This window comes from Equus caballus, chromosome 11 (genome assembly GCF_041296265.1).
Source record: "Equus caballus isolate H_3958 breed thoroughbred chromosome 11, TB-T2T, whole genome shotgun sequence".
In the NCBI taxonomy this organism is placed as follows: Eukaryota; Metazoa; Chordata; class Mammalia; order Perissodactyla; family Equidae; genus Equus; species Equus caballus.
The window spans coordinates 37,733,339-37,760,947 of record NC_091694.1 but is presented as its reverse complement, the minus strand read 5'-3'; the positions used below and the strand labels follow the sequence as shown (position 1 = coordinate 37,760,947).

Sequence of the window (27,609 nt, the reverse complement as noted above, 5' to 3'; positions counted from 1 at the left end):
ATGTGAGAGATATTTAGGAAATAAAGTGAGCACGGCGCTGTATTGACCAAATAGAAATCAGGAGAAAGGACTAAAATTGAGTAACTAAGTTTTGGGCTTGGGCAACTGGGTAGTTAGTGATACCACTTATTGGCAAAAGATTGATGATTGTTGAAGGTGGGTGATTGATAAATGGAGAGTCACTATCCTATTCTCTCCTTTTCTCCACTTTTGTGCCTATTTGAAAAGTTTCCACAATAAGAAGTTTTTAAATTGACTTCACGTATTAAATTTGGGTGGTGGCCATATTTGTGTTCACTATATTGTTCTCTATATTTTTCTATAAGTTTGAAATTATTCCTAACATAAAAAAGAGAACCTTTACCTCCAAAAAAATTTAAAAAGAGAGTAGGGCATGTGAATTTAGACCGTTAGTAAGAAAGTGGTTGAACTTTTGGACTATGCATCCTTAGGTGGTCAGAGTGGGAAATGAAGATGGCCCGGGCAGGGGGCAGACCTGATGAACGGGGAAGAAGAAGGGGCACTGGACTCCAAGTCTTTATGACGTCAAAGAACTTGTATTTGGGAGTGTTTGAGCAAATCAACAAAACTCAACAGTCCCACGGGGAGAAGGGGGCTCTGAAGACTCAGGCTTGTGCTGCCACCTGCAGTCTTTTTTCTCTTTTGCTTAATTATGTCCTGAACATGCTATCTAAACATCTAAACATTCTCTGATTTTTCAGTACAGGAAACATTCAGTGAGTGTCCCTTGTGGGTACACTAAGTGCTGTGAGAGACACAAACAATCTGCCCGCTGAAGATTTATGGTTTAGGTCACATCAAATTACCATGATATGGATTAAACAGTACGTGGAGAAAAATCCATAGCCCTAAATGCCTATGTTGGTAAGAGGGAAAGAGGAAATAGAGTGATTTGCATCAAAATTTAAAGAATTTAGAAAAAGAACTAGATTTCAAAGGAACACAAAATAACAGGAATAATAAATGTAGACAAGGAAATTGGAAAATTAAAAAGCAATTATTTGATTAATTAACCAGATTAAGAGTTTTATTTGTGTTTGTTTTGCTTTTTGCTTGTTTATTATGATTGCTATTATTAAATACACACACACCACACAAACCCAAATTGGATTTATCCCAGAACACATAAATGCCCAAAACAAGAAAAAATATTAATATACAATATCATATGAACAAATAATAGGAAGTCAAAATTATCTCAATAAATACAAAAATTTGTTTGATAATATTTACAAAGTATTCTAGAGAAGCATTATTTAAGAATATCTAACAGGAAGGTATTTTAATTTGAGAAAGCCTTGAGGCAACATCAGTTTCAAAACACACACATCTTGAGGGTATTATGCTGAGTGAAATAAGTCAGACAAAGACAAATTCTGTATGATTTCAGTCATATGTGGAAGATAAACAAACACATAGATAAGGAGAATGGATCGGTGGTTACCAGAGGAGAAGGGGAAGCGGGGAGGGCAAAAGGGATAAAATGGCCCATGTGTGTAAGGTGATGGATGGCAACTAGACTTTCGGTGGTGAACATGATGCAGTCTAGACAGAAGCTGAAATACAATAATGTACACTTGAAATTCACACAATGTTATAAACCCATGTGACCTCAATAAAATATTTTTAAAAACACACACGTATCTGTCTCTGTCACACAACCCCCCCAATTTCCCGCCCCCACGCATGCGCACTCCCACCTGGCCCGCCCAAGGCGCCTTGCACCCGCTCTTCACCGGCTCCACCCAGAGCCGCAGCTTTACCTCCTCCAGCAGCTCCCCGGGCACCGCACATCCTCTCACCACAAACTGAACAGCTTCCCTTGTGAGTCAGACGACAGCGACACTGCGGCCGAGCAGTGACCAGCGAGGCTTCTGCAGGACAGCGGTCCTAGGGCAGCCGCACGGCTAGGGCGGCAGCGGTGCCACAGGAGTGGCTTGGGGTGCGGCCAGAGCGTGTGTGCATTTGTGTGAGAGTGTGTCCTGGCTTGGAAATGGTGGTGTAAGGAGTGGCCGGAGGCAAGAGGAGCAGAGTCTCTGCCTGTGGGCCCAAGGAGAAGAATCGAATAGGGAAGTAGGGTTATGAGTCCCCCGGGGCTCTGAGAAAATTATGGTGCGGGAAGAAACTAACAACAGACACTGGACGGAGGAGACCCACATCCTCGGAACTAGCTCTGTCTGCCGCCAAGCATTATGCTCCCTTGCATTTCACAGAAGACTCAAACCAGAGAAGTTATGGCCTGCTCCGGATTAGAATTAGGATTAGATGACCTTGTCTGATTTATTTTCTTTACCCCCTTCGGTGCTGTAGTCACCATCTCCAGTGGTTTGTTGTTCACACACATACTGAAACAGTTCATTTAATTTCGGTCTAAAACATCATCTTACATTTATGGCTGATGGAATAAAAATATACTCATGTTGTAAAAATGAGTATGCCAATGGATGTCTAGAGAAAATATCCAGAATATATGTATGTGTTACCTGTGTGCAGTAGAATAAATATCTGTTGTTACAGATGATTGTTTTCCTGTTACAGAGTGGCAAATATTTCTCAACTATCCACCTGCTGATTGTGCCCCATCTCCAAAAGAATTTGAAGACACAACTTGTAAAAGCTGGGCGAGTTCACTTTTCAGTGCTTTTAATGTTGGCAAACAAAATAACCAAATGTATTTTTGACACACTTACAAAAACTAACGTGGAAAATCCAACTAGGTCAGAGCTTCCCAGTCAATTTATCTTGAGTTTCTCCTGAAAATGAAAGCATATACATTATGAAAAACAAGAAAACCGTCTTCATAGAGACCAACCAATTGGGTAACTGACAAAGAATCCTAACCCTCATCCTTTCCCGCCAAGGCTTTAGCTCCTCCCCAACGGCTGAAAGTTTGTTGCATAGATCTTTGATCAGTCCACCCTATAACGCTCTACCCCACTGTCTGTCTCTGACCTCTGCCAGGTTGTCTGGGCTGGAATCCTGCATCCTGCATCCCTGGTCTCAGCTGGAAGGTGAGTCCCATCTAAGGGCCAGTTCTCCTCGCTGTCTATTTCACCTGCTTAAGAAAAGTGTGGCCGTAACATGTCCAGTAACATGTCTACCTCAGCTTCTCTTGGCTCAAGTGGATATATCTGGAAGGGTCTGTAGCCACAGAGTGGATTCTCATCCTAGGGTTCTGTGGTCTTTTTTTTTTTTTTAAAGATTTTATTTTTTCCCCTTTTCTCCCCAAAGCCCCCCGGTACATAGTTGTATATTCTTTGTTGTGGATCCTTCTAGTTGTGGCATGTGGGACGCTGCCTCAGCGTGGTTTGATGAGCAGTGTCATGTCCGCGCCCAGGATTCGAACCAACAAAACACTGGGCCGCCCGCAGCGGAGTGCGCGAACTTAACTGCTTGGCCACGGGGCCAGCCCCTCTGTGGTCTTTTTTTGAGACCGTCCTTTCTGTTAAACAGGCATGGTTTGGGGTCTGTCCAAGCAGTCTGTACTTATCCTGGGAATTGGAAGATTCCTCAGGGTTGGAGTGTTAAAGAGAAAACTCCTGAAGTCCTGACCTATTCCAGTCTCTGGAGCTTGACAAGGGCTGTGGTAACCTTCAGAGAGAAATGGCTTTTAAATCTGAGCCCCCTGGACAAACGCGAACCCAGGAGGAATGCCACGTTTTGATTCCTCTGAACAAAGAAGTTAGACTGTTCCTGCCTTTTTTTGTTTTGTTTTGATTTCTCAGAAAACTAAGCTAGATGTGCTTGTCTTTTAGGTTTTGATTTCTCAGAAAACTAGAATATTTAGAATTCTCTCACCCCAAGGGGGGAAAAAAGCTGTTTCCTGTGTACCAATAGAAATTCACTATTTTAATAAGTAGGTGAAAGGCTAGTTAGTTCTGGCTTGACTGTAAAGGACCTGTTTTTCAGAAAGAGAACTTTACCCCGTGGTGCAGCAGTTAAGTTCACACATTCTACTTCGGTGGCCCAGGGTTCGTGGGTTTGGATCCTGGGTGCAGACGGACGCACCGCTTGTGAAGTTATGCTGTGGCAGGCGTCCCACATATAAAGTAGAGGAAGATGGGCATGAATGTTAGCTCAGGGCCAGTCTTCCTCAGCAAAAAGAGGAGGTTTGGCAGCAGATGTTAGCTTAGGACTAATCTTCCTCAAAAAAACCAAAAAAACCCCACAACAACAAAAAAGAGAGCTTTAAACTTCTTGGAGAACAATGCTACAGAAAAGCCTGATTAGATACACCAAAGACTATTATTAAGGATTACCCCCTGGAAAGTGGAATTGGAAGCAAAGCCGAGTGAGGCGGGTTTGGAAGGAAAGCCGAGTGAGGCGGGAGGAATTGTTATTTTGTACAATAAGCCTGAGTTACTGAAGAAATATTTAATGCAACAAGAAAAAGAAAACAATGCTAGAGCCAGATAGGGAATTAAGCAGTGCATCTCGTTGACTTTCTCACTTAATTTTTCCAGTAGCCTCTATAATCCCGACAGTTGTAGCTGAAGCCCAGGTGAAATTTCTGCTGGATTTCCTATTGCTGATTTGACTGCTAATGTCACTGCTATTGTTCAGATTACGTTTCTTCTCCTTTCACTTTGATCTGTACCTTCCCTCCACAGCCCACATGTCACAGTTCCCTTGAGCTCTTGTTTTGGTTTCTTGTTTGGTTTCTTTTGGGTGTCCCTCTTTACAGATTGCAAGAATTGTTACAGTGTGGCTTTAGCAATCATTTTTAACTATGAGAAAAGGTATTACGCACTGGAGGGAACTGAGTTTGAGATGTCACGAACCAGTGTTTTGTGCGAGTCTCAGTCTGTCCATAACCAGTGTGGTTGGGCCGGCTCTTGTGGTTCTTTTTATGATCACAAGATGCCCTTCAGCAATAACCGACAGGGAACTTTGAAAAAAATAAAAGTTTATTACTTACAAGACCTGGAAATTACACAGCACACCTGGGGCCACACAGCGAGGTCTCGGAGAGAGAGTGTCCTAGCTTGGAGTTCTGCTTTTATTGGGGAGGGTGGGGCCTAGGGTTTCCCGGGCTCACTCTCTATTGGTGAATTTAAAACAATAACTGGGCGGGGGCGGGGGGGTGGTGGTGGGGGGGCCGCCTGCCTGGTGGTGCACCGGTTTAGTGCGCCGGTCTGGATCCCCAGTGTGGACATGGCACCGCTTGACAAACCATACTGTGGTAGGCGTCCCACATATAAAGTGGAAGAAGAAGGGCGCAGATGTTAGCTCAGGGCCAGCCTTCCTTAGCGAAAAGAGGAGGATTGGGAGCAGATGTTAGCTCAGGGCTGATCTTCCTCGAAAACAAAACAAAACAAAACAGCAGGAATTTGACGTGCAGGAAGAAAAAAAAGACAGCGGCCCATCAGTATGGAAATCAACGGAGATCTCTAAAACAAAAAAGCCTCAGTGGGGGGAGGTGGCCTAGCTCTTTATCCAGCCCTGTGGCTGGCAATGTGTTTATTCCAGAAAGCCATCTTTGAAGTGGATGCCTCAGCAATCAAAGCTTAAGTCAGGCACTTGCTTTACAAAAAATAAAATAAAATGAAGTAAATAACTGTCAGAATTTACACTATAACCAGATAATTAGTTCCTAATCTTGGCTGCTCGTCAGAACATTTCAGCACAGTTTTTAAAAAAATGCAGATTCTGGGGCTCCTCTTCAGACATGAGGCATCAAACACTGAATCTATATTTTGAAGATCTCCAGGTGATTCTGTGGTCAGCCAGGTTCGAGAACAGCCAGGTTTGACACTTGGGTTTGTGCCAGGCACGTGAAACAAAGCATTTAATCTTTTTTTTTTTTTTTTTTTGAGGAAGGTCAGCCCTGAGCTAACATCTGCTGCCAATCCTCCTCTTTTTGCTGAGGAAGACTGGCCCTGAGCTCACATCCGTGCCCATCCTCCTCCACTTTATATGTGGGATGCCTGCTACAGCATGGCGTGCCAAGCAGTGCCATGTCTGCACCCTGGATCCAAACCGGCGAACCCCAGGCCGCCGAAGTGGAACGTGCACACTTAACCGCTGTGCCAGCGGGCCGGCCCCAAAGCATTTAATCTTTACAGCAACCATCTGAGGGATATAATGTTGTTATTTCCATTTTACACAGGATCAGTGAACCTGCCCAAATCACATTTGGGTGCTCGATCCCATATTTGAACCTTGTCACATCTGACTCTGAAACCCACACAAGTCCATAAGTGCCCCAGATCTCAGTCCCACAGAAGCCCTGATCATTCCTGGGTAGCATTCTAAGTAGTGGGTGGGGGTTCTTCCTGTAATCCAAGCACCGACCCTGCTCATTTCAGCATTCAGTACAGTGTTTCCCAAATGATCTCCAAATTACAGAGACTTAGGCACCTGCCCTAGAGCTGGGAGGGGCCCAGGGATCTGGAATTTTAACAGTCACACCAGGTGACTCTCAGCAGGCAAGTTTGGGAAACTGTTTAGGTATCTTTGGACAAACAGAAGTTTGTGTTTTTTGTTATTATTTATTTATATAGTTTTTGGAACATTAGCACTGAGCTAACATCTGCTGCCAATCCTCTTCTTTTTGCTGAGGAAGACTGGCCCTGAGCTAATATCCATGCCCATCTTCCTCTAATTTATATGTGGGACGCCTACCACAGTATGGCTGGCCCAGCATGCCATGTCCACACCCGGGATCCGAACCTGCAGACGCCAGGCTGCGGAAGCGGAATGTGTGCACTTAACCGCTGTGCCACCAGGCCGGCCCCAGAGATTTGTTTTACAGACTTCCTGAGTTGTGCGCCTGGCAACTGCCACTCTTCAGGGAGGGCACAACCACCGATGCCAGCTTCTCACAGTGACCTGTGGGGAGATGAGGGAGGAAGAATGCTTCCACCCTCTGTTACTTTGCTGCTGAGTTGCCTAGAATGTCTGCACTCTGCTCCCACCCCCATATTTCATGGAGGTTGGTAAAGGGCTTTTGCTGCTTTTACTTGGCATCACCGTCTTCCTCTCTGTAGGCGTAAATTCAGGTGGGCTGGGCCAAGAAATCCGCTGGCTCTGTTGCATCAAGAGTCGTCCTTCCCTAGGCTGCAGTGTGGAAAATGTCTCACGTGCCCGATGGGAGACTGCAGAGTGGGAAGGGGCCCCCAGAACAATCAACGCAAACAGGATACACAATGGAATGCACACTGTGATTACAACTCTGCGAAAATATATCTGCCAATGAACTAACACTGGAAACGAATAAGCAAAAATGAAAACACTGTGATATGGTGGGAAGAATGGGGATGGGTTTTCTTTTGTCATTCTCTATTTTTTAATGTTTCTGTAAGGCCGTTGTTTAGACCTGGTAATGAAAGGTATATTTTTTTAAGTTTCTTAGTGTAGAAAATGCTTGCCTCTCAACATTTCTGTTACGTAAATCATTCTCATTATATTGATTTTGTAGAAAAATTTTAGAAGCTAAGAAGAACCATGTTTCTTAATATCACAAATATTCTAAGTATACCCAATCCTAGTCTCAACATCAAATCAAATCAATTACTGTGAACGTGGGGACTCAGGCCTTTAACTCTGATAGACAGGAAGGCAGAAGGACATAGAGGCTAAAATGGACTTTGGAGTCAGGCAGACATGGGTTCAGAACTTACTAGTTCTGTGATCTTGGGCAAGATATTTACCTTTAAGCCACAGCTTCATCAACTGTAAATTAAAACTAATCAGAGCCAAAACTTACTGAGAGCTTTCCACGTGCAGGCTTTATTTAAATTTATTATTTATTTCAGTCTTCATCTTTGTCGTAAGGCATAGGTATGAATTTTATCAGTATGTTACAGATGAGAAAGTTGAGTCTTAAAGAGGTGAAGTAACTTGCCTGAGGTCTTCCAGCCAATTTATTCTTGAATAGAGTTGGGATTCAAAGCCAGGGTGTGCCTGACCCTAGGACTCATGCTGTTAACACCACCTTATCCTACCTTACATGGGGCTGCTGTACAGAATTCAAAGGTTGCTGGGAGGATAAAAGATATAATATATATAAAATATTTTGAACACTGACACATAGTAAGCACTTACTATATGTTAGCTATAATCTTATATATCAGAGGATACAAGAATGGAACTGTAGACATATTTTCATGTCTTGGCCATTGACTGATGGGGTTTATTTGTCATATCTGGCTGTCTTGGAAGCCAAAATGTGGTGGTGGGGGTGGGGGGGGAGTGTGTACAATGAACTGCCCCCAACTCTAACACGTGTGTCTTCTAAGCTCTGTAATTGGGCGAAGAAGTCAGCCTTCCCTGATTGAAGCAGGGGTGAAAGTGAACTTTAGATGCAAATGGCCTGAGATAATTGTGAAGCAGTAAACAATAAGAAGAGAAAGTACGTAGTAGCTATGTCCTAATTCCTCATTCTTCACTTCGGTTTTAGGCTGAGAATGGAAGAAGGAACAAAATTGAAAATTACTCCCATTTATTCCCATTGCCTCTGTCATATCTGAAGATATTGACAGATATCTTAAAGATATTTAAGGCTCCTTCTTCCTCTTACGGGTGAGGTAGATTTGGAAGGAAAACGCTGTCCCTGGAACTTTCTAAATGCCTGTTTCATTTGATAACCAGTAAGATCTACTCTGAGATTTTATATATATATAGATTTTAGAGAAAGGAGGAAGGTGGGGCCTTTACACTGTAAGTCACCAGGAGACCCCACTGAGGTTGCCATCGGAGGAGCCACCATGCCAGATTCTCTCCGAGGAGATCTGGCAGTTCATGTTAGGAGTCACCTTGAACCAGTCTGTCAGGAGTATGACCTGAGTCTGATCTTGTGCTGTGAAGAAGAAGAAATTCAGATTTTCCCAGAATGATCAGGAGGCTCTGGGAGACCTGACAGATGGTAAGTCTAGGAAACAGTATAGACTAGTCAGCCGTTTTCACTTACAATGGAGGCCAATGCTTTCTAGAGATGAGAACTTCACAGAGGGGCCTGAGGGCAAATATGAGTATTCTTGCCTCTGGAGAGTATTTTCAGAGTATTTATACATTCTCAGAGCTGAGATTACCATATCAAGGATTCTATTTAAATGTTATATTTGCCCAGCTTGGACCCTTACTAGACACACGCCCTTGAGAAAGTTAAATTCTCTGTGCCTCAGTTTTATCATCTATAAAATGGAGAAAATGTGTATATACCTCACAGAGTTGTGAAATTTGTATGCAAAGCATTAGCAAATAGTAGCTGGTTGTAGTAACATCTCAATAAATCATAACATACAGTTATTATAAATTTTGTACTTATTTCAAATTGAAGCTTCTTGAAAATAATTTTATGTTTAGCCTCCCCAAAACCTTGGGGAGCTGGGGGCAGCTCAGCTTCAGAGGAAACCTAGTTTACCTCTGTACGTCCTCCTCTTTCCTTACATGGCTTTCTCCACACCAGAGTTTCTCTTTTAAAAAAAGTCCTGTTGATGGTCAGAGGCTTCCTGTCTTATCTTTTCTCTGAGATAGTACCCTACATCAGTTTCAAGTGACCAGAGTCTTCTCCTATATAATGTTACATAATTCATGTTTCCGTCTGTAATTCTCCAAGCTAAGTTCTTCCTCTGAGGTTCTTGGTTAGGGTCATGAGCCCTGGTTTCCTCTCCCTGCAGAGCCAGCATGCTCCGAGCCACCTGTTTCTGAGATACCAATGCCTCTTTTGTCATCAGAACCTGATCTCAGCCTTTTGTTCTCTTATTTAAGACAACAAATCTGTATGGTAATTTCAACTCCAAGACTGTATAAATACTCTGAAAATACTCTGTATGGGGTTTTTCTATGCGCTTCTCATCAGAACCAGTATAAGGTGAATCTTCTATCTGGGCCACTTTTTGATCCAGTGATCTTATCTCTGGGGATTTATAACTATATCAAAGAAAGACAAGGTTGTGTGCCTGGCTTAATTTTAATAGTGTAAACTTTCTAGTGACCCAGATTAATAGGGCGATGAGTATTGAAATTTTGTATAATCTAGCTGGGCTATCGTGCAGCCATTACAAATGATAATTTTGAAGCCTGTGTTACAACGCCTGCATTCATCAGCTACTGCTGCAAAACAACCTTGAAGTCTCAGTCATACAATGATAAGCATTTATTTCTCACTTATGCATTTTCACATCAGCTGGGTTTTGTCTAATCTAGTTGAGATCCAGGCCATGAGTTGAGTTTAAATCTGCTTCACATCGCTCCTTCCTCAGTGACTGGTGGGCTGCCCGAGACATAGCCTTTGCATGGCAGTAGCAGAAGCCCAAGAGGGCAGACCTAATACTGAAACGTGTAAACCCTCTGTGCACACCACAACTACTAACCTTTCATTGGCCAAATAAAGTCACATGGCCATGCCTATCTCGAGGGGAATATACTCCAGCTCTGATGTTGGGAACTGCAAAGGGCAGAGCTATAGGGATGGTGAAGTATCGGGAACAATAATACAATCTACAACAATACCTCACAAAAAGGTTAAATGGAAAAAAAACACACAGGGTATAAAGTTGTTTGCACAACTTGATCATAACTATGTAAAAATACTTTTTCATATCAACAAAGATGAAAATAAATAAGCAAAAATGAAAAAAAAATGCCTGGATAACAAGATGCTAAGAACTTTTTATTTTGCCTTTCTCCATTTCTCAAACTTAGACTGCAGAATTATATTACCCTTCTTTTTAAAAGTAAGTTTTCGAATCTTTTCACAAGAGGAAAATTAGTTCATCAAACTAATTGTTTTATCCATTATGTTAAGGCTTCGTGGAAAAAATTTAGAATTCTAAGTACAACCAAGTTAGTCAATTATTCTTAATGCCCACTGGTTCCTAATCTCAAACCCAGATCTAATGAACTTCCATCAACATGAAACTATAACTTTGCCTGTTGCCTAGAAACAGATTAAATTCCTTCATTCTCTTATTCCTCATTATTTCAGTGTTGATGATTCTCCACAATGACTTCTTTGAAGTCTCCAGAATTAGATGTCCCTTTTATTGACTAGAAGCATTGTCCCTTGTAGATTCTGATTTTCTGAAAGTGGCAAGTCCAGGCAACAAGTAATTACTGAGCACCTGCCATGTTTGAGGCACTGCATTAGTTACTTTTGGGGAAAGAAAGGTGTGTAAGTGACCATCCTTATCCTCAAGGATCTCACAGTCTAATGGCAAGAGAAAGGAGTACACATCTATTTGAGGACAGAAGTAACAGACTAGGAGAAGGGTTCAATGGTTCTCAACCCTGGTGGCATGTTAGAATCATCTGAACAACCTTTTTTTTTTTGGTGAGGAAGATTGGCGCTGAGCTAAGATCTGTTGCCAATCTTCTTCTTTTTGCTTGAGGAAGATTGTTGCTGAGCTAACATCTGTGCCAATCTTCCTCTATTTTTTGTATGTGAGACACCACCACAGCATGGCTTGACAAAGGGTGTGTAGGTCCACGCCTGGGATCTAAACCCATAAAGCCCAGGCTGCCAAAGCGGAACACATGAAACTTAACCACTGTACCACCGGGCTGGCCCCATATGGACAACTTTTTTTCTTTCAGGAAGATTAGCCCTGAGCTAACATCCACCACTGGTCTTCCTCTTTTTGCTGAGGAAGACTGGCCCTAAGCTGACATCTGTGCCCATCTTCATCTATTTTATGTGTGGGGTGCCACCACAGCATGGCTTGATGAGCAGTGCATAGGGCTGTGCCCAGGATCTGAACCAGCGAACCCCAGAAGCAGAACGTGTAAACTTAACTGCTTCGCCACGGGCCAACCCGTGGACAACTTTTAACAAATATCAATGCCCAAGCCTGTGCCCGGAGATGTTGACTTAATTGGTCTGGTGTCTGGTGATCACCGGTATATTTTAAAGCTCCCCAGATGGTTATAATGAGCAGCCAGGCTTGGGAACCACTAGGTCAGGCCTTCTATGTTAAGCCTGAGCTGTTTGAGTAGACCAAGAACTGACAAAGACTCTCAAATCCAATATTTAAAACAATTCATTCTTTTAAAAATAAATTATTTTATCAAAAACCATATAAAGTTTGCATATAGTTTAAAAAACCAAATGGTCCTGAGGCTTCTGACTAAAATGCAGCAGTTCCCTGTGCTCTCCTCCCCGAGTCCTCAACCACCTTTGACTCTGTAAATTATTTTTAGAGAATTCACGCATCTTCCATTACCCAAATGTTAACACACTGGATCTTTTGTTTCACTGAAAACTAATTAACTGCTGAACTCTATTTTCTCCCATCTAAAAGTACCCTAAAGCCCTGAAGGAAAGGTAAAAAGGAGGAAGCATCAAGTAACCGGGGCAGCAGGAGGCAGGGCAGGGGCTCTCTGTTCAATCCATGGCCAGGACAGCAGGCCGCGGGTTCAGCCTGGCCCCTCTCATGGCCTGGGCAAGTCAGAAAGGCAGCTAAGGACACTCTTCCAAGCCCTGGCTGCTCTCCCACCTCTTGGAAATCTGATGGGCTTTACCTGAAATGATAGCCAAAAATATTTCCACAACTTCTCCTGGATTTGTGCCTCCCCAGCATCAATAAAGTGTCCTAAAAATTTCTAGAAGTTCAAAACAGCCTGGAAGTCAGAATATTTCCACAGCAATTTAAAAATCTTTACAGACAGAAAAGCAAGATTGCATTGAAGAGCACAGGAATTGCTTAGCCATCTGGGGAGCTGACTAGAGAGGGGAACTTGGATTTTATTTTTATTTCACATACATTGGAAAGAAGACACGATAGGAAGTTATTACAGAGATTCTGCTATGCCAACAACTACTCTTCTGGCACAGTTTAGAAGGAGCTTGGTGTTATCATCAAAAAAAATTTTAAGCCATAGAATGGCTGCAAAAGGAGAGACCAAGTTTAACTTAGGGGGATGGTGAAAGCTTATTGAGGATGTGGGCATTTGAACAAGGACTTGATTGACAAGTAAGGATTTCAACATGTAGAGGGGGCAGAAAAGGGTTTGAAGGCTGGGAAAATGGCACAGGCACAGCCAGGAGCCAGGAATGTGTACAGACGACACAGGTGGTAGAGTTGGCATCCAGGTTCCCTGTAAACTCTCAGAGCTGGACTGTAAAATTAACACCAAATCATAATGGAAGACATCATGGATGTACAAAGGCCCCTTAAAGACAGACAACTTCCCAGGCCAGCGGCAGAGTGCAAGCAGTCTCTGACCCAGATGAGTGTATTAACCTGTAGAGATGAATGTGAGCAAAGTATGCACGTGTTGGGAGGACTGAGGGGAAGATTGGTGGTCAACCTGGAAACTTTAGAAACTCGGAGAGAAAAAAAAATTTCACCTGAGGCAAAGAATATGGAACAACTAGTCACTCTTGGCATTCTAAATTTGCTTTATTTTGTAAACATGACCTGTCTAGTCCTTGTGGTGGAAATATCCCTATTTTAGAGATGACTGCAACAGTCTAACATAGCCTGAAGTCTTCACACGTTTGAATCAGATTACCAGCTCCCATTGCTGCAAAGCTATGCTTATAAAATTTGGCTTCCTATGTTACATTGAATGTACTGATTAGCAAAAGCATCTGGCCCACTTATTACTACAACCCTCACTGCAAATTGACAGGGTGGCATTTTTATTTATGCATTGGTCTTTTGTGAGCTTGATTAGCATAAAGCCATCCCCAAAAGACTGATCCAGAGTCAGTGCAAAGGAGAAATCAAGTTCTGCACCTAGAAAGCATGAGACCTGTAGCCAGTTTGAGGTGCCAACCAAGGTGCTACCCTTGAGACACCCAGTCAAAGTAAGTAGCCTGGAGGACATCCTACCCCCGCCCCCAAGATAGGCCAGGCAGGCTGCAGTGCATTAGAAACATTGGGAAATGGAAGTATAATAAAGGATGCGTTAGGAGAGTAAGTCAGGGTGTAGCATGGAAAGCCTTGAAAATTGGTTTGGTGGGAAGACAGCAGGGACTCACTGAAGACACATTAGCAGGGGATGTCACAAAATCAGTTCTCTATTTGAGGAGAACTTCTCTGGTTAACTGGATGAAAGTTGGATCGGTCTAGGAAAACTGGAGGCAGGGGACCAATTATAAGTCTGTTGTAATTGTACAGGGAGGAGGTGAAGTGGACTGGGAAAAGGACAGTGACACTGCAAATAGACTAGAAGGGTTAGACCCAAGAGTCATTTCTGTGGCTCCACACCACACTGAGTGTGCCTTGATTTCCTCACTTATAATATGGGAAAGAGTAGCTGCCCCTGTCTGAAAAAAGAGTTGCTGCACTCTGTGCCCGTCTGGGAGAGGGGACTTTGCTCTTTCTCCCTTCCTGTATTTGAAATAATTTTCAGAAGGCTGCTCTCTTTTCATAAAGCAGGTAGAGGTGTTTAATAGCTCTTGAGGCAAAGCAGAGCTTATGAAATTCGTCTGACAGGGCACATTCTGGACTGAGACCAAACACAATATTCCTCTTCAGGCCTGAAAACTGCTGAATACTGTCTAAAACGATATGACTGCCCAAAACACCGGCAGCCTGGCTGAACACAACTTCTGTTGCTCCGTGGGTCTCCATTAATTTCATTGCTTTTAGCAGTGCAAGCTCATAGCGTCCTCTGTCCTCCCTTCTCCTGCACAGAATTGCTATATCTTTGGGCAAGTAACCACATTGGAACAGGTTGTGACATCTTTCTGCCACGTGTTTCGCAATCTGTTCTGTTGTCATGTTAGTCTCTGTCTCACACACCCCAGGCAGAGCCTGGGCACACATTGCTTCCTTGTAGGAAGCTTCCCTGAACAATGCCAATGTGTCCGGGGACATGTTGGAGGGAGGGTTTTCTTTGATCTTCTTCATTTCTTCTTTCATGACCATTGCTATCTCCAGAGCACAGTGGATCCCATTGGTGATTGTTTTTCGAGGAAACTGAGCAGATGGAGGGGGAAGGCCATTGACAGCTCCATGATGGACTTGGAAAGGGTCAAGAAAAAGCCAGAGAATCCCATGGTGAAGGTTCTCGGTTCCAGCCCCTCTCACCTTTGGATGGGTGATGCTCCTAGCTTTCGTGTACCAGTCTCCATATTGACTGCAGAAATTCTCAGTCTCATCCATCACTATGTGTTTAATCTTTAGGAACTCCCCTTGCATGAAGGTTTTCTGGGTCACAGCTTGGCAGGTGGTTTTCTGGCTGTAAGGATAAAAGAGAAAATAGGGTTTCAGGCATATAAACAAAGGGAACACCATGCATTCGTTGCTCTCTGGATTGGAATCAGAGGCTAGTTTTCATCTGCAGGCCAAATCATTGATTCTGTAGCATCCTGGATACTACAAAAGTGCTCTGTTATAAGTTACTTGACAGACAGGATACATAATTGCAAACTCTACTCTTTGGGGTTATCTAGTTAAATTGCATGTGAAGCTTTTAAAATGAACCCAGGTAGGAGATTTTATTATTTCTATTAGTAGTCTATTTCCGCTGCTTGACAAGCTCCTTACATCTAAAGGAAATCTCAAAAGTAATTTACACTTCTTACTACCACTTCTTTACTTTCTGTCCTTTTTAGAGCTGGAGAACTATCACCTAGAGGCATAGCATAATTTTTATACGCAAAAGAGGTATGGGCTGATAGAAATTCCTCCAGAGCAAATCCTGTTTCCCCACTTCCTGGTAGTACAAAACCTGTAGGCTCTTTCGATTTTGGGAAGAAAAACATCAAGAGGTTGCTGAATTCTGTGACCTGTCACATAGGGTAACAAATCTACAGGGCTATGCCTCTCTGGAGCTTCTACCCTGTTTACTTAGCTCAGTGTTCCTTTATAATATGTTTTAGCATATATATGCTATATATGCTATAATATATATGCCATTATATATATATATATGTTAACAAACTTAGTTGTTTCTTGCCTCCTCTAATTTGGATCCAGGTAGCATTGCTCATCCCTGCAGACTTCCTGCTCTTACGTGTGCAGTCCCTGCAGCTTTACTCCCTGTGCCTTGAATCATAGCTATTCATGTTCTGCTCTTCCAGTTAGGATGGTGTAGACTTCTTGAAGAAAGGTATTGGTTCTTAGCCATCTCTGTATCCCCCTCACATTAGGGGTTTAATAGATATTTGTTGAACTGAATTTGTCTTTTGACTGTGATATTTTTAAACTTGCCTACGAAGCATAAAGAAGGACACAGCCCTTAGCACAGTTTACAAGATCCTTCATAATTTGGCATCTATCTCCTTTCCAACTTCATCACCTGCCACAAACCCACACTCCCTCACTGCTCCAGTCAGACCTGCTTTTCTGGTTCTCTAGTGTCTCTGTAACTTTGTACTTAATGTGCCCTTTGCCTAAAACACTTTCATTTTATTTACTTCTACTGACTTCTTAAGAGTGTGCCCAAGGATCTTCTTCACTGGGGAGTATTTGCTGTCTAAGTGACTAAGTGACTAAGTGACTAAAGCCAGCCTAAGTTGAGATAAGCATATCTTTATTATCATGCTAATTACACAATACTCACATTGCTTATTTTTTTTCTTTGTCTCCCTTATTGGGCTTTATGACAAGGTCTTCAATGTGTTTTTTTCCCACTAACACTAAATGTATACAGTACCTAGCATATAAATGATGCCCAAAAAGATTTATTAGCAAATGAGTTTGCCCCCATTTGCTAGATTGGATAGCAACCAATTTCTTTTACTAATGTGAAAGCTAAAGATTTAAATCAGAAGCAAATTTGCATGTTTTCTAAAATTATTGATTCAGAACAGTCAAACAAATTAAAATATTTTATAAGCAAAATCAAATGGTATTTCAATTCAAGTTCCTGTTAGGTATAATGTCTAATTAACTGAAATACCTTAGGACTTCAAGCATTAAGTATCAAGCAAAAAGTATATGTAAAGCAAGATAGGTTCATTTCTACTTTTCTTAAATTTTCTTTAAATTTTCACAATCTGCGAAGAAATTAATGTTTCCAGTTATATAAATTTAAAGTTATGCATCCTTGGCTAATTTATAATGAGATGTTTAAGTCTGAACATTGCAAAGTACCACTTTTGCAAGTATCACTTGGAAATGTGTATGTAGGCTGGGCTCCTTGCACTTATGCAGCTGAGGCAGTGCAAAATCTTAAACTAAAAACACAAATTACTTTCGTGATACTGTTGAAAAGACTGAGTAAATACATTTCTTGTGTTTAATTAGTGAAACTCTTACGTCACGTAATCCTTTAAGGAGTCACTTTCACAAACATAGAGGATCTCTTTTGGTTTGCAGTGGAACAAATCCTTCATTTTCTCCATGACCCTTATGGCTAGGGCTGTCTTCCTGGTTCCTGGAAAGCAGTGGATGAACAATTCTCGTGTCTCCCGAAGGCTCTCTGAGAGCAGCTCACCCTGCTCCGCTATGAGCAAGTCGAAAAATTCACAGCCCAGCTGGTCACTCAGAAGAGATCTGGAGCTCAGTGAGACCACAATAAGGGCCTGCAACAGGTCTTCCATTTCATTTTCACTGGGAAGCCTGTAGGATTGGGGGTAGTGCATGGCGATTTCACCAGGTCTGTACTGCGTGCTGGACAGGTGTATCAGCCTTGGAATGACACATACTTTCCCTGTGTAACCACCAACAGTTCCCAGTTTCTGCTTTAACTGATGAGCAGTGCTTCGTGCATAGGCAAGCCCTCCAGTCCAGGTGGGGTCTATTAAGATTGTATAGAGTACCAAGGGGCTGTTAACTGCTATTAGGAGAGCATCGCACAGGACATTCCACTCTTTCCTTAAGCCAACGTCACTCGCCCAGCTTCTAGAAAATATCACAATCCCCTGAGAACAAGGATATATCTGTGTCTTCATTAATTCCTCCAGTCCTTTATGATCTGAGAATAACTTCTTACAGAGGGATTCTGGTTTAAATTGTATCTCTTCCTGTGTCACTGAAAATTCAAGGAATAGGAGTTACTAAAATTCACGAAGGCATATCCTAAGTATTCCTGTCACCTCATGAGAAGAAATGAGTCTAGCCATGGAACTATGGGTTTCCTTGTCTACAAAGAAAGCACTGCGTCTTCACAGGCCACGACTGTAAAGTTCCCATTCCTGACAGCTCTCCTGCAGGCGAAGGCAAGCAGGGAGGGGTCTCCACAGAACAGCCTCCTAGCACCCTCTCCTTAACCCCAAATGGTCCATTACTGCAAAGAAGGGATTCCTTCCCGTTAAGTTTTTTTTGTAAACCTGATGCTTTGGGGGAACCTACAACTTCCCTTTAGAACAATGATTCTTAAACTGTTGCAGTTTTGCCCCCAGGAGACATTTGGCAATGTTTGGAAATTTTTTGATTGTCACAGCTGGAGGGGTGTTACTGGAATCTAGAGGGGAGAGGCCAGGACTGCTGCTAAACATCCTACAATTCACAGAGCCACCCCTGTCAACAAAGAGTGATCTGACCCAAATGTCAATAGTGCCAAGGTTGAGAAATTGTGCTTTAGAACCCCATGGCTCACCTTCTGCTGCACTGGAAAGCCAGGGGGCAGTCTCTTGTGGTATAGACCTAAAGAATCGAGGAAAATTCCTAAATTCTCTCAAATTTGGAGAACAAAAGCTATATGTGACTGGAAGCCCCAAAGCACACAGAAGTATAGTGTGGCTTTGATGACTGGAAAACAAGAGTTGGCCATCTGGGACCATTATGTCTGCTACAGCCTACATTTGACCTTCCCTAAGGAGAAAGACTTGGACTAATTGTCACCAATTCCTCCCAACTGAATTTTAGAAAACAAATAGTCCCCTCAGCTGAAATCAAGAAGGAGTACCTGGAAACAAACGTTGTTGTAGAGCCCCCTTAAATTCCAAGACTTTTGTGGGAAATGACGGGCTTCTAAGTGCAGATGAAGCTGGTGAACTCAGGGGAAGACCGTGGTCTGTGGCCAGACTGGAGGCTGCCCAACGAATGCGCGGAAAGTTGTGTCAGACAAAAAGGAAAGGACAAAGGAAAAGAACTTCTATTGCTCTTCCTATTGGAGACATGTGATGTGCATCCAGCCTGAGCTGACTCACGCTTTCTTTGCCTGAAGCAATTCATATATGTTAGGAAAGGAAGTCTGGGGACTCCTGCAGGGTCACGCATCTCCTAAGTCACTGTGCGACTCATCTCGGGCAAGTCATTTCACCTCTCTCTCCTGCAATGATCCCTAAGCTTCCTTCCCACTCTAATACTCTGATTCCAGGTCGTCTCTAAGAGGACAGGCTGCTAGTGGGGATCAGGAAAAGTTAAGCACAGTATTTTTTTATATTGTTATAGTTGTCGTTTAAGGCCCCATCCAAGGTTCCGATGGAATAGAAGGTAGAAGGATCCCTAGTGGCGGGGGGTGGGGCGGGGTATGAGAAAAGTAAACAAATTTAGGACACGAGAAAGAATAATCCAATAAAATCACTCAAGTCTTCACTCAAGCTTCTTTTATCAAATTTGGAACGTATTGACCATGAAAGCAAACTGAGGAGCCTCGTTCGGCCTATAAGTCCTTTATGGAGTGATTAGAAATCTTCAGGGCTGATTCTGAGCAAAACTGCAAGGGATGTGAAAACATCAAAAGGCGCCCTCCCCCAGCGCCATCCCCTGCTCCAGCATCTCCTTTTACATTGGTTTTCCCCCACTTGGTGGTGCCTCAAACCCACAGGTTTTAAGGTATGAGCTCCTAATGTTACAAAAACAGTTCAGATTTGTCAGTTAGTTTCCCTTGAAAGAATTAGTGAAGAGTCATTCTTAATGTTTCTCTGAAATATCTTTAGAGTGAGACTATTGATGAACATTTTGACTATGAATATCAACCTGCAACCTTTTTTCAACAGGCCTTTACAGTGCCTAAAAGGGAACTTCTGCTAATCAATGGCTGACGGCAAAGTATAACTTTTCCAAAGCAGACTAACATCCAAGAATTTCTTGACCTCAAAGAGTTCATATTCTGAGTCTTTGGAACTAAAAATGTTTGGGAAAGAATCCTGTAATGGGAGAATGTTTGTAAGCAAAAACAGCTTTCTATTTTTATTTTATTTATTTATTTTTTTCAGTGTAGGAGATTGGCCCTGAACTAACATCTGTGTCCATCTTTCCCCTATTTCATATTTGGGTCGCCACCACAGCATGGCTTGATGAGTGGTGTAGATCCATGTCAGGAATCTGCACCTGAGAACCCGGGCTGCCCAAGGAGGGTACACAGAACTTAACCACTATGCCACTGGGCCAGCCCCAGCTTTCCATTCTTAAACTAAAATATCTGACCAAATAACCACAGAAGGCAGAGGAGGGGGTTCCTCCCAGCTGACTGAATAATGACTTCTGCTTTACCTGACTGAATATCCAGCATCATGGCCACCCAGTGCTCAGCCGTCAGCCTTGTGACAGCATTGTCCCTCATGATCCAGGAATCCGGGGCCTCTGTGAATACCACACAGCAGAAAGGCTCCACTTGAACCACACAGACATAACCATACAGAACATCCTTTTGGTACACATTCAAGATTTTGGTAGTGAAATTCACCTTTGGCTTCTCACAGCAGAAGTGGAAGGTAGGCAGTTTTTCTATGCAGTTTTCTATTTCTTTTTTTAATAAGTCAGGGTTCACTTTTTCTCTCTTACATCCAAACACTTCTTTGCTCTTATCATCCACCCCAATAATTAGGTATCCCCCGTGAGTATTGGCAAATGCAGACACATAATGAGGCAGCATTTCTTTAATCCGAGGGACAATCTTTTTGGTGGTGAACCTTTTCAACTCGACATGTGTTGACTCAGTGAAGTTGAGTTTCTCCTTATACATGAGCTTGTCCTTTTTAAAAAATTCTGAGGCAAACATCCTCATATCTTCCTCTTCCTGAATGTTTCTGTCAAGAACTTTCTGAGGATGCAGCTCCTTCACCCTCGATCTTCCTCTCTGAGCTCTAGACTGCTTCTCTCTGAGCAGTTCCAGGGCACTGCTGGCATTCAAGTTGATAGCGGAAGTCACAGCTCTCTGATATAAATTGGAGCGCAAGCTGCAAATCCTGAGGGGGAGGCTGAAAACATCTGGGCTCCATGACTTCACAAAAATCAGGAGATTGCGCCCCTGCTGCATGTAGTCAAGGTATTTCTGTGAACCTGAAGGAAGGAGCTTTTGAAAAGAAGTTTCCAGATCCTGTCCCAGCCCATGGCATCGGTAATTATAAGTTTTATCATCGATCTCCGCTTTGATCACACCCCCTCCAGAATTTAACAGTGCACATGTAGCTTGGATGATTTTAGAATTCTCAGTTCTTTTCAAATAGCTATCGGTCATCTTCTTCCTGTTCTCTTCTCCAAAAGTCACTCTGCCCACTTCTACAGTTATCTCAGGATAGAGCATTTCCGTGTCAGTCTTGAGACTCTCCATCACAGCAGCCCCTCTGTGCTTCAGACAATAACAGAAAGGGGTCATCAGGACAGAAATGCTTTTTCTACATTGACAAGAACTCCAGAGGTCACAATATTTTCTTCAAAGCTTTAAATTATTGGAGATTCGTTTTAACATTGGAAATAACCTTTGATATTATTGTTTTCTAACAACTTTGCCCAGATTCTTAGCCTTTCCAGCGTGAATGGGCACAGATAAAGGTGAATGCTTAATATTTTGCCATAATGGAAAACTTACATTGCTGAAATTTTTAGCTGCTTTTCACTTAAAATCAGGAAGTGCCAACAGTAAGCCCAGATATGAAGGGCACGGGTTGGCACAGGAGCCAAAGTAAGTTATTAGCATATATGCAGAATTAGAAATTGAAGCATAAGATGCTCCTATTTATCATTCCAAGGGGAAAGAAAGGAAGGCAATAGAAAACTAAGGGAGTATAGTTTTGAGTATATGTGATGTGGAAGATCTATAAAAACAAACATAAAACTTGGTATTTTTATGTGCTATTTTATACATTTTAAAAAGCTTTATTCTACACCTAAATGTCAGTTGACACCAAATGTTCTTCTAAATTATAAAAGTATGTTTCTTCATGTACAGTGTGATGCAGAAGCAGTTTTCCTTCCTTCCAAATAGTTCTGCCCTGTGTGGTGGGAACCTCTAAGACTTGGAAAAGAACATGAGCCTTTGGGACATAGTTACTAAACAGTGGTCAACCTCCTTTTGCTTCATAGACCAGAGAATAGCCACCTAAATTGAAATTAGAGCTCTGAAGCAAATAGTTCAGAAATGACTCCCTTAGCTTTTGTTAACTGTGAAATAAAGTATTTACTAACCCAAACCAAAATTCTTCCACTAGAAGAAGAGAACCCATTTCTTCTATGTGATCTTGGCAAAACAGGGGCCCTGTGGTTTATAACCACCAAGAGGGAAAAAAGCAGGCATCCAGCAGGACCTGTACCCTCCTCTGCCATTAGTTTGCTCTTGGTTTCCTTCTCACTTCCTCCAGGCAAACCAGAATCAACCTCATGAATTATTTTTTCATCTGTGAGCATCTCCTACGGGTAAATGTAAATGTATGGCTCCTTAGAGAAATTTCTGATAACGTTCTATTCATATCATAGAATCACAGAAGTGTTGGAAGGGACTTTAAAGATCTTCTGTTCCAACCATCTACCTGATTCTTAAATCCTCTCTGTAATATTCCCAACTCCCAACAAACTGCTTTCCAGCAACTGCTTGACCACCTCCAGTGACAAGTATCTCACCACCTCTTGAATTGGTCCCTTCTATTTTCCAACAGCTGTTAGAAATGGCTTCCTTATTGTCAGCTGTAATTTGTCTCCTTATAATTTCCACCTGCTGGGACCCACAGACCAAATCTAATTGCTTCTGAACTAGCAGGCCTAAACTCGCATAACTCCCAAGTCTCATTGACGTTACTTGGATGCTGGTAGCTACTATGATAGATACAGTTTTCTGAGATTGTAGCTCCCTATGAATATGTTTTCCACTCTTTCCAAAATTTCTCACTCATTTTCCTTTGCAAGTTTCTCCTTAGCTACTATTTTACTAAGTCTTTCATACCCTCAGACATAAACTGCACCTACAAGGAGATGTATGAGATTTAAGAAAAAAATTTTTTTTACCTGATGCTCTGGCTTTTCCTCTTGCTGTTTCAGTTCCACATCTGGCTTTGGTCTGAATGTTTGCCTTCTGTCACAGTCCTGTTGCCCTTTGATATCAGCCTGGGAGGAGCAGGCACCCTGCCAGACTCCCCCAGTCTTCATAACATTGGCCCACTGAGCAAGGCTGATAAGGACTCAAGAAAAGCCTATGACAAGGCAGATTAGTAGTCCAGGGTCTGACTTCTAGGAGTGAATGAGGTAGTATTGGGAAAATTCAGGGGTTTTCAAGTGAGAGGCCAAAACTAAACTTTCCACCTCTAAGGGACTGAGCGTCATTTCCACACATCATACAAGCACCTCCTGTCCTGGTTAATTTCACTTCAAAGCTCTACATCCATTTTAAATTAGGCTGCCGTGTACACGTCCATTATGAGCGATATTAACCTATTTCATTACCTTCCAAGTTGCTTGTTCCATTCTCTTTACTTTTATTCTCTTTTTCCTGTTCTTCCTCTTTGTTGGGCCCAGCCTAGAAAAATGCTCATTGGTCAGGGGCTGGCTATCCCTGGGTGAGAGGATTAAAAATTGTTTTTCATTTAATTTCCTTTCTTTCTTTTCCTTTAACTTTTCTGTATTTTCTAAATGATTGACAATGAACATCAATTATTTTTATGACTAAAAAAACAAATGAAAAAATAAACAGGTAAGAGATAGTTATCTCACTTGGGAATGCTGGTTAAGCTGGATCAAGCTTCTTGTAGTAGGCTGAATAATAGTTACCAATTATTATTTTTATTATTGTTATGAACCTGTAAATGTTATCTTATAAGGAAAAAGGGTCTTTGCAGATGTGATGGAGTGAGGATCTTGAGATGGGGAGATTATCCTGGATTATCCAGGTTAGCCCTAAATCCAATTACAAGTGTTCTCACAAGGGGGAGTCAGAGAGAGCTTTGATACCCACAAAAGAGGAGGAGGCAATGAGACCCGTAGAGGCAGAGACTGGAGTGAGGTGGCCAGAAGTGAAGGAAAGCCCGCAGCCACTGGAAGCTGGAGGAGAGAAGAAATGGATTTTCCCTCTAGAGCCTCTAGGGGTAGCACAGCCCCACCGACACCTTGATTTCTGCCCAGTGAATCTGATGTCAAACTTCTGTCTGTGAGAGAATAAATTTCTGTTGTTCAAGCAACCAAGTTTGCGCTAATTTGTTACAGCTGCCACAGGAAACGAATATACTTGTCTCCCTCTAAATCAAACCATCAGACAACTCTGTGTTTCTACTTCAATTTGTTTATGATGAAATAACATCTTAAATAGGTTTCTGGACATTCCTAGTTTTTTTAACTGAGGTTGCTGTTCCTTCAAAGTTCTGCTTTGCTGGCATTATCCTTTATACATGTTTGGCTGAATAGCATTTCCAGGATAGGAGGCAGAAGGGATACTATGATGTATAATCAGCACGGCAACATCATAAACCCCAAAGGCCTGCTATCAGATTCAACTTTAACCCTTTTTGACATTTCTTCACCTCCAAATTCTGTATCACTTTTAATTCTACCATTTACCTTAATTCCCAGCCTCACTCACACACTGAAATCCCTCTGATAGTACTTAGTTTTAGAAGGATAAACATGATCATCATTTGCTTGACATATGCATTTGGGTGCAAGGGACCAAGCTGGGAGCTTTATACACTACACTGAGATTACATGGCCAGCAAGCGGAAGAGCCAGGGTTCAAAGCCAGGTCTGCCTCATACAAGTGCTCCTACTCCTTCCACTGCCTGTCAAGTTTGGGATTCTGGATTGCTTCGGAGTCTTCAAAATCAGAAAGCTACCTAAGTACCTCCCCTTTTTCTTCCAAGTCAACAGGAAGAACATTATTTGGGCGGGAGAACTCGGGACTGGATTGTTGTTTCCTTCTTATTCTTCTTAAATGCACAATGGGGGACCAAATCAGGAGGAGGAATAATGTGAAAGATGAGCAAAGAGAGTCTCTCTTCCTTCTTCAAAGTTCCTTTGTTAAGTTCCCTGGTTATAAATACTTAGGTTCTCAGGCCGGGCAGGAGGGGGGCGGATCTCATATCTTGGCTCTGACACCTCAAAAGCAAATATGGATGATACAAAGCCACTTGAAATCAGTAACTTGGACAATGCTTTTTCCTAGGTCTTGGGAAGGTGATCTGGCCATGCTGTTGACAATTGGCCAAGAATTAGAGCCCCCAGTTTATTTAAGATGTGTTTATTCACTAAGCATTTCAGTTTATTAGCAGAGGTAGTTACAGCACAGCCTTTGTGCTCACTATACACCAACTGCCAAATACCAGCCTGCATCTCACCTTCAGTTCATTCGTAGAGATGACTTGAAGACTATGGAGATGCACAGGGACCAAGAGCAACAGTGCTGGTTCCACCTGACTCAGGGTAAGTCTCCTAACTTTCATTCATTCTTTCATTCAATCAACTATTTTTGAGCACCCAGGGGATTAAAATCTGGCAATTTCTAGCTTTGAGAACTTGGTCAAAGGTAAGACTTTAATCTAAGTCTCAGATTCCTTCTGTGTAAACTGAAGATAATAACAGTACGTTCTCCATAGAGTTCTTATCAGAATGAAGTGAGATGTTGTACATAAAGAGCTTAGCATGGTTCCTGGAATATAATGTCAGCTTTCCATTCAATAATCAATTATTAAGCACTCACTGTGTTCTGAACATGGTGTTATGCTCTGGAGCTACACATGAAAATAAAAACTGCCATTTAGTGACTGCCTTCTTTGGGCCAGATATGCAACTTTGATTATCTCAAATTGTCCTCATAACTTGTAAGACACGTATTATTTTCACTGTCTTATAAATGAATAAACTGAGTTCAGGGAAGTAAAGCTCAAGGTTACACACAGGGTAAGTACAGAGCTGGGATTGAACCCGTCTGTCTGATTCCAAAACCCATTTACTATCATTGTGCCTTACTGTTAGCCAGAAGAACAAGACACATGTCTTGTTCCCAATCTAGAGAGGGAAAACATGCATTAGACATTGCAATACAACATGCACAATAACATTAGTAGAGCACTCTATGTACTTGGTGTTGTTCTCATTCAATTCTTGTAATAGCTCCCTGAGATAAGTGCCATAATTATCCCCTTTTTACAGATGGGGAAACTAAGGAACAGAGAATTCATGGTGCTTGCAAACATAGTCCATATGCATGACCACTACACTCTGGTGCCACTCTGGAGAGCTACCACCGTATGAACAGTGTGATCTGGGTGTTCTGAGGAGTGACAATAACTATGCTTGTGAGGTAAGGTTTCCTAAATGAGATGGTATCTGAGCTGGAACCTGCAAGTAAGCATGCACCAGGCTGACAAAGGGAGATGGAGAAGGAAGGGAAAGCCAGGCAGAGGAAACACCACACGCAAAGGCACATTCTCTTCCCTGCCTAACCTCTCCTATCCTTAAAGCACAATGGAGGTCCTTAGCAGGTCTGGTATGGAAGACCCTCCATTCTTCCCCATTCTTCCTTTTTATTTCTTCATGTCCTACCCATCCCTATCTGACACTCATCCATTCCTCATGCTGCCATTCATAGGCTACCTCTCCATTACCACTGCCACAGCCCTAATTTAGGCTCTTATTAGCTCTCACCTGGACCATTGCAATTGTTTGCAATAGCTTCCTCTGCTTTCACTCTGCCTTCCTTCAATCTTTAAATACACAGTTGCATACTGAGTTTTCTAAAGTGCAGCTCTGATCACCTACCTCCTTGGGCTCTGAAATCTTCAAAGCTTCCACTTTCTCCAGAGTAGCCTAAACTACACAGCTAGCAAGCCACCATCCCTAACAAAATCTTGACCTGTCTTTCAAATCTCCTAACACCCACTTTCTTTAACACTATCACTGGTCCTCAAACTTTGGTGTGACTCAGAATCACTCCTGGGGCACTTATTAAAAATATACATGCCTGGCTATAATTACAAAGAAAAAAAATAACAAATGTTGGAGAGGATGTGGAGAAAAGGGGACCCTCATACACTGCTGGTGGGAATGCAAACTGGTGCAGCCACTATGGAAAACAGTATGGCGATTTCTCAGAAAATTAGAAATACCATACGACCCAGGGATCCCACTACTGGGTATTTACCAAAAGAACTTGAAATCAACAATACAAAGAGACTTATGCACCCCCTATGTTCATTGCAGCATTATTCACAATAGCCAAGACGTGGAAGCAACACAAGTGCCCAACAACTGATGATTTGATAAAGATGTGGTGTATATATACAATGGAATACTACTCAGCCATAAAAAAGACAAAATTGTCCCACTCACAACAACATGGATGGACCTTGAGGGTATTATGTTAAGCGAAATAAGTCAGAAACAAATACTGTATGATTTCACTAATATGTGGGAGGTAAACAAATGGACAAAGAGAACAGTTTAGCAGTTACCGGAAGGGAAGGGGGCTGGGGGCTAGGCATAAGGGGTAAAGAGCCACGTGTACATGGTGACTGACACTAATGTACAACTGAAATTTCACAATGTTATAAACTATTATGATCTCAATAAAATATCTGATTCAGTAAGTCTGGGTTGTGCCCCA

The 27,609-nt window shown here is 42.3% G+C and overlaps 2 protein-coding genes and 1 long non-coding RNA gene across 9 annotated transcripts in view; 1 reads left to right on the top strand and 2 right to left on the bottom strand.

The window, feature by feature from the left end:
- Window positions 1–5,012, bottom strand: part of SLFN11 (schlafen family member 11) — an 18,493-nt gene extending 13,481 nt beyond the window's left edge. Inside the window, exons 1-3 of one of the 5 annotated variants that reach the window (XM_070227631.1) lie at window positions 4,940–5,012; window positions 2,974–3,079; window positions 2,712–2,774 (exon numbers count right to left, since the gene is read on the bottom strand). The gene's annotated coding sequence lies outside the window, so the exon portion shown is untranslated. Of the gene's footprint in view, window positions 1–2,504; window positions 2,775–2,973; window positions 3,080–4,939 lie in introns of those variants that run through there. The other 4 variants (XM_023653005.2, XR_011423316.1, XM_005597562.4 and 1 more) reach the window with 4 other exon arrangements.
- Window positions 2,901–27,609, top strand: LOC102149477 (uncharacterized). Its single transcript, XR_288058.4, has 4 exons — window positions 2,901–3,032; window positions 25,360–25,427; window positions 26,157–26,307; window positions 27,207–27,609. It is a non-coding gene; the product is annotated as an uncharacterized lncRNA (long non-coding RNA).
- Window positions 12,687–23,189, bottom strand: SLFN14 (schlafen family member 14). Of its 3 annotated transcripts, none has more exons than XM_070227611.1 (5): window positions 23,028–23,187; window positions 20,301–21,378; window positions 18,769–18,894; window positions 17,178–17,892; window positions 12,687–15,153 (listed from the first exon to the last, which is right to left on the bottom strand). In XM_070227611.1, exons 1-5 carry the CDS (start codon window positions 23,166–23,168, stop codon window positions 14,319–14,321), a joined length of 2,895 nt encoding a protein of 964 aa, XP_070083712.1. In that variant the 5' UTR covers window positions 23,169–23,187; the 3' UTR covers window positions 12,687–14,318. The 3 variants fall into 3 exon arrangements, with proteins under 3 accessions (XP_070083712.1, XP_070083714.1, XP_070083713.1); XM_070227613.1 differs by having other exon boundaries at window positions 20,301–21,373; window positions 23,028–23,137; XM_070227612.1 differs by lacking the exon at window positions 18,769–18,894 and having other exon boundaries at window positions 23,028–23,189.

What these genes read in the sequence shown, in the direction of transcription:
- SLFN14 (XM_070227611.1), bottom strand. Translation starts at nt 23,168, where the DNA reads ATGAAGACTGGGGGAGTCTGGCAGGGTGCCTGCTCCTCCCAGGCTGAT. An exon ending in GATGCTGGATATTCAGTCAG is followed by an intron (nt 18,895 to 20,300) that starts GTAAAGCAGAAG and finishes TTCGTTGGGCAG; the next exon opens with CCTCCAGTCTGGCCACAGAC. An exon ending in TCCTTAAAGGATTACGTGAC is followed by an intron (nt 15,154 to 17,177) that starts GTAAGAGTTTCA and finishes TTATCCTTACAG; the next exon opens with CCAGAAAACCACCTGCCAAG.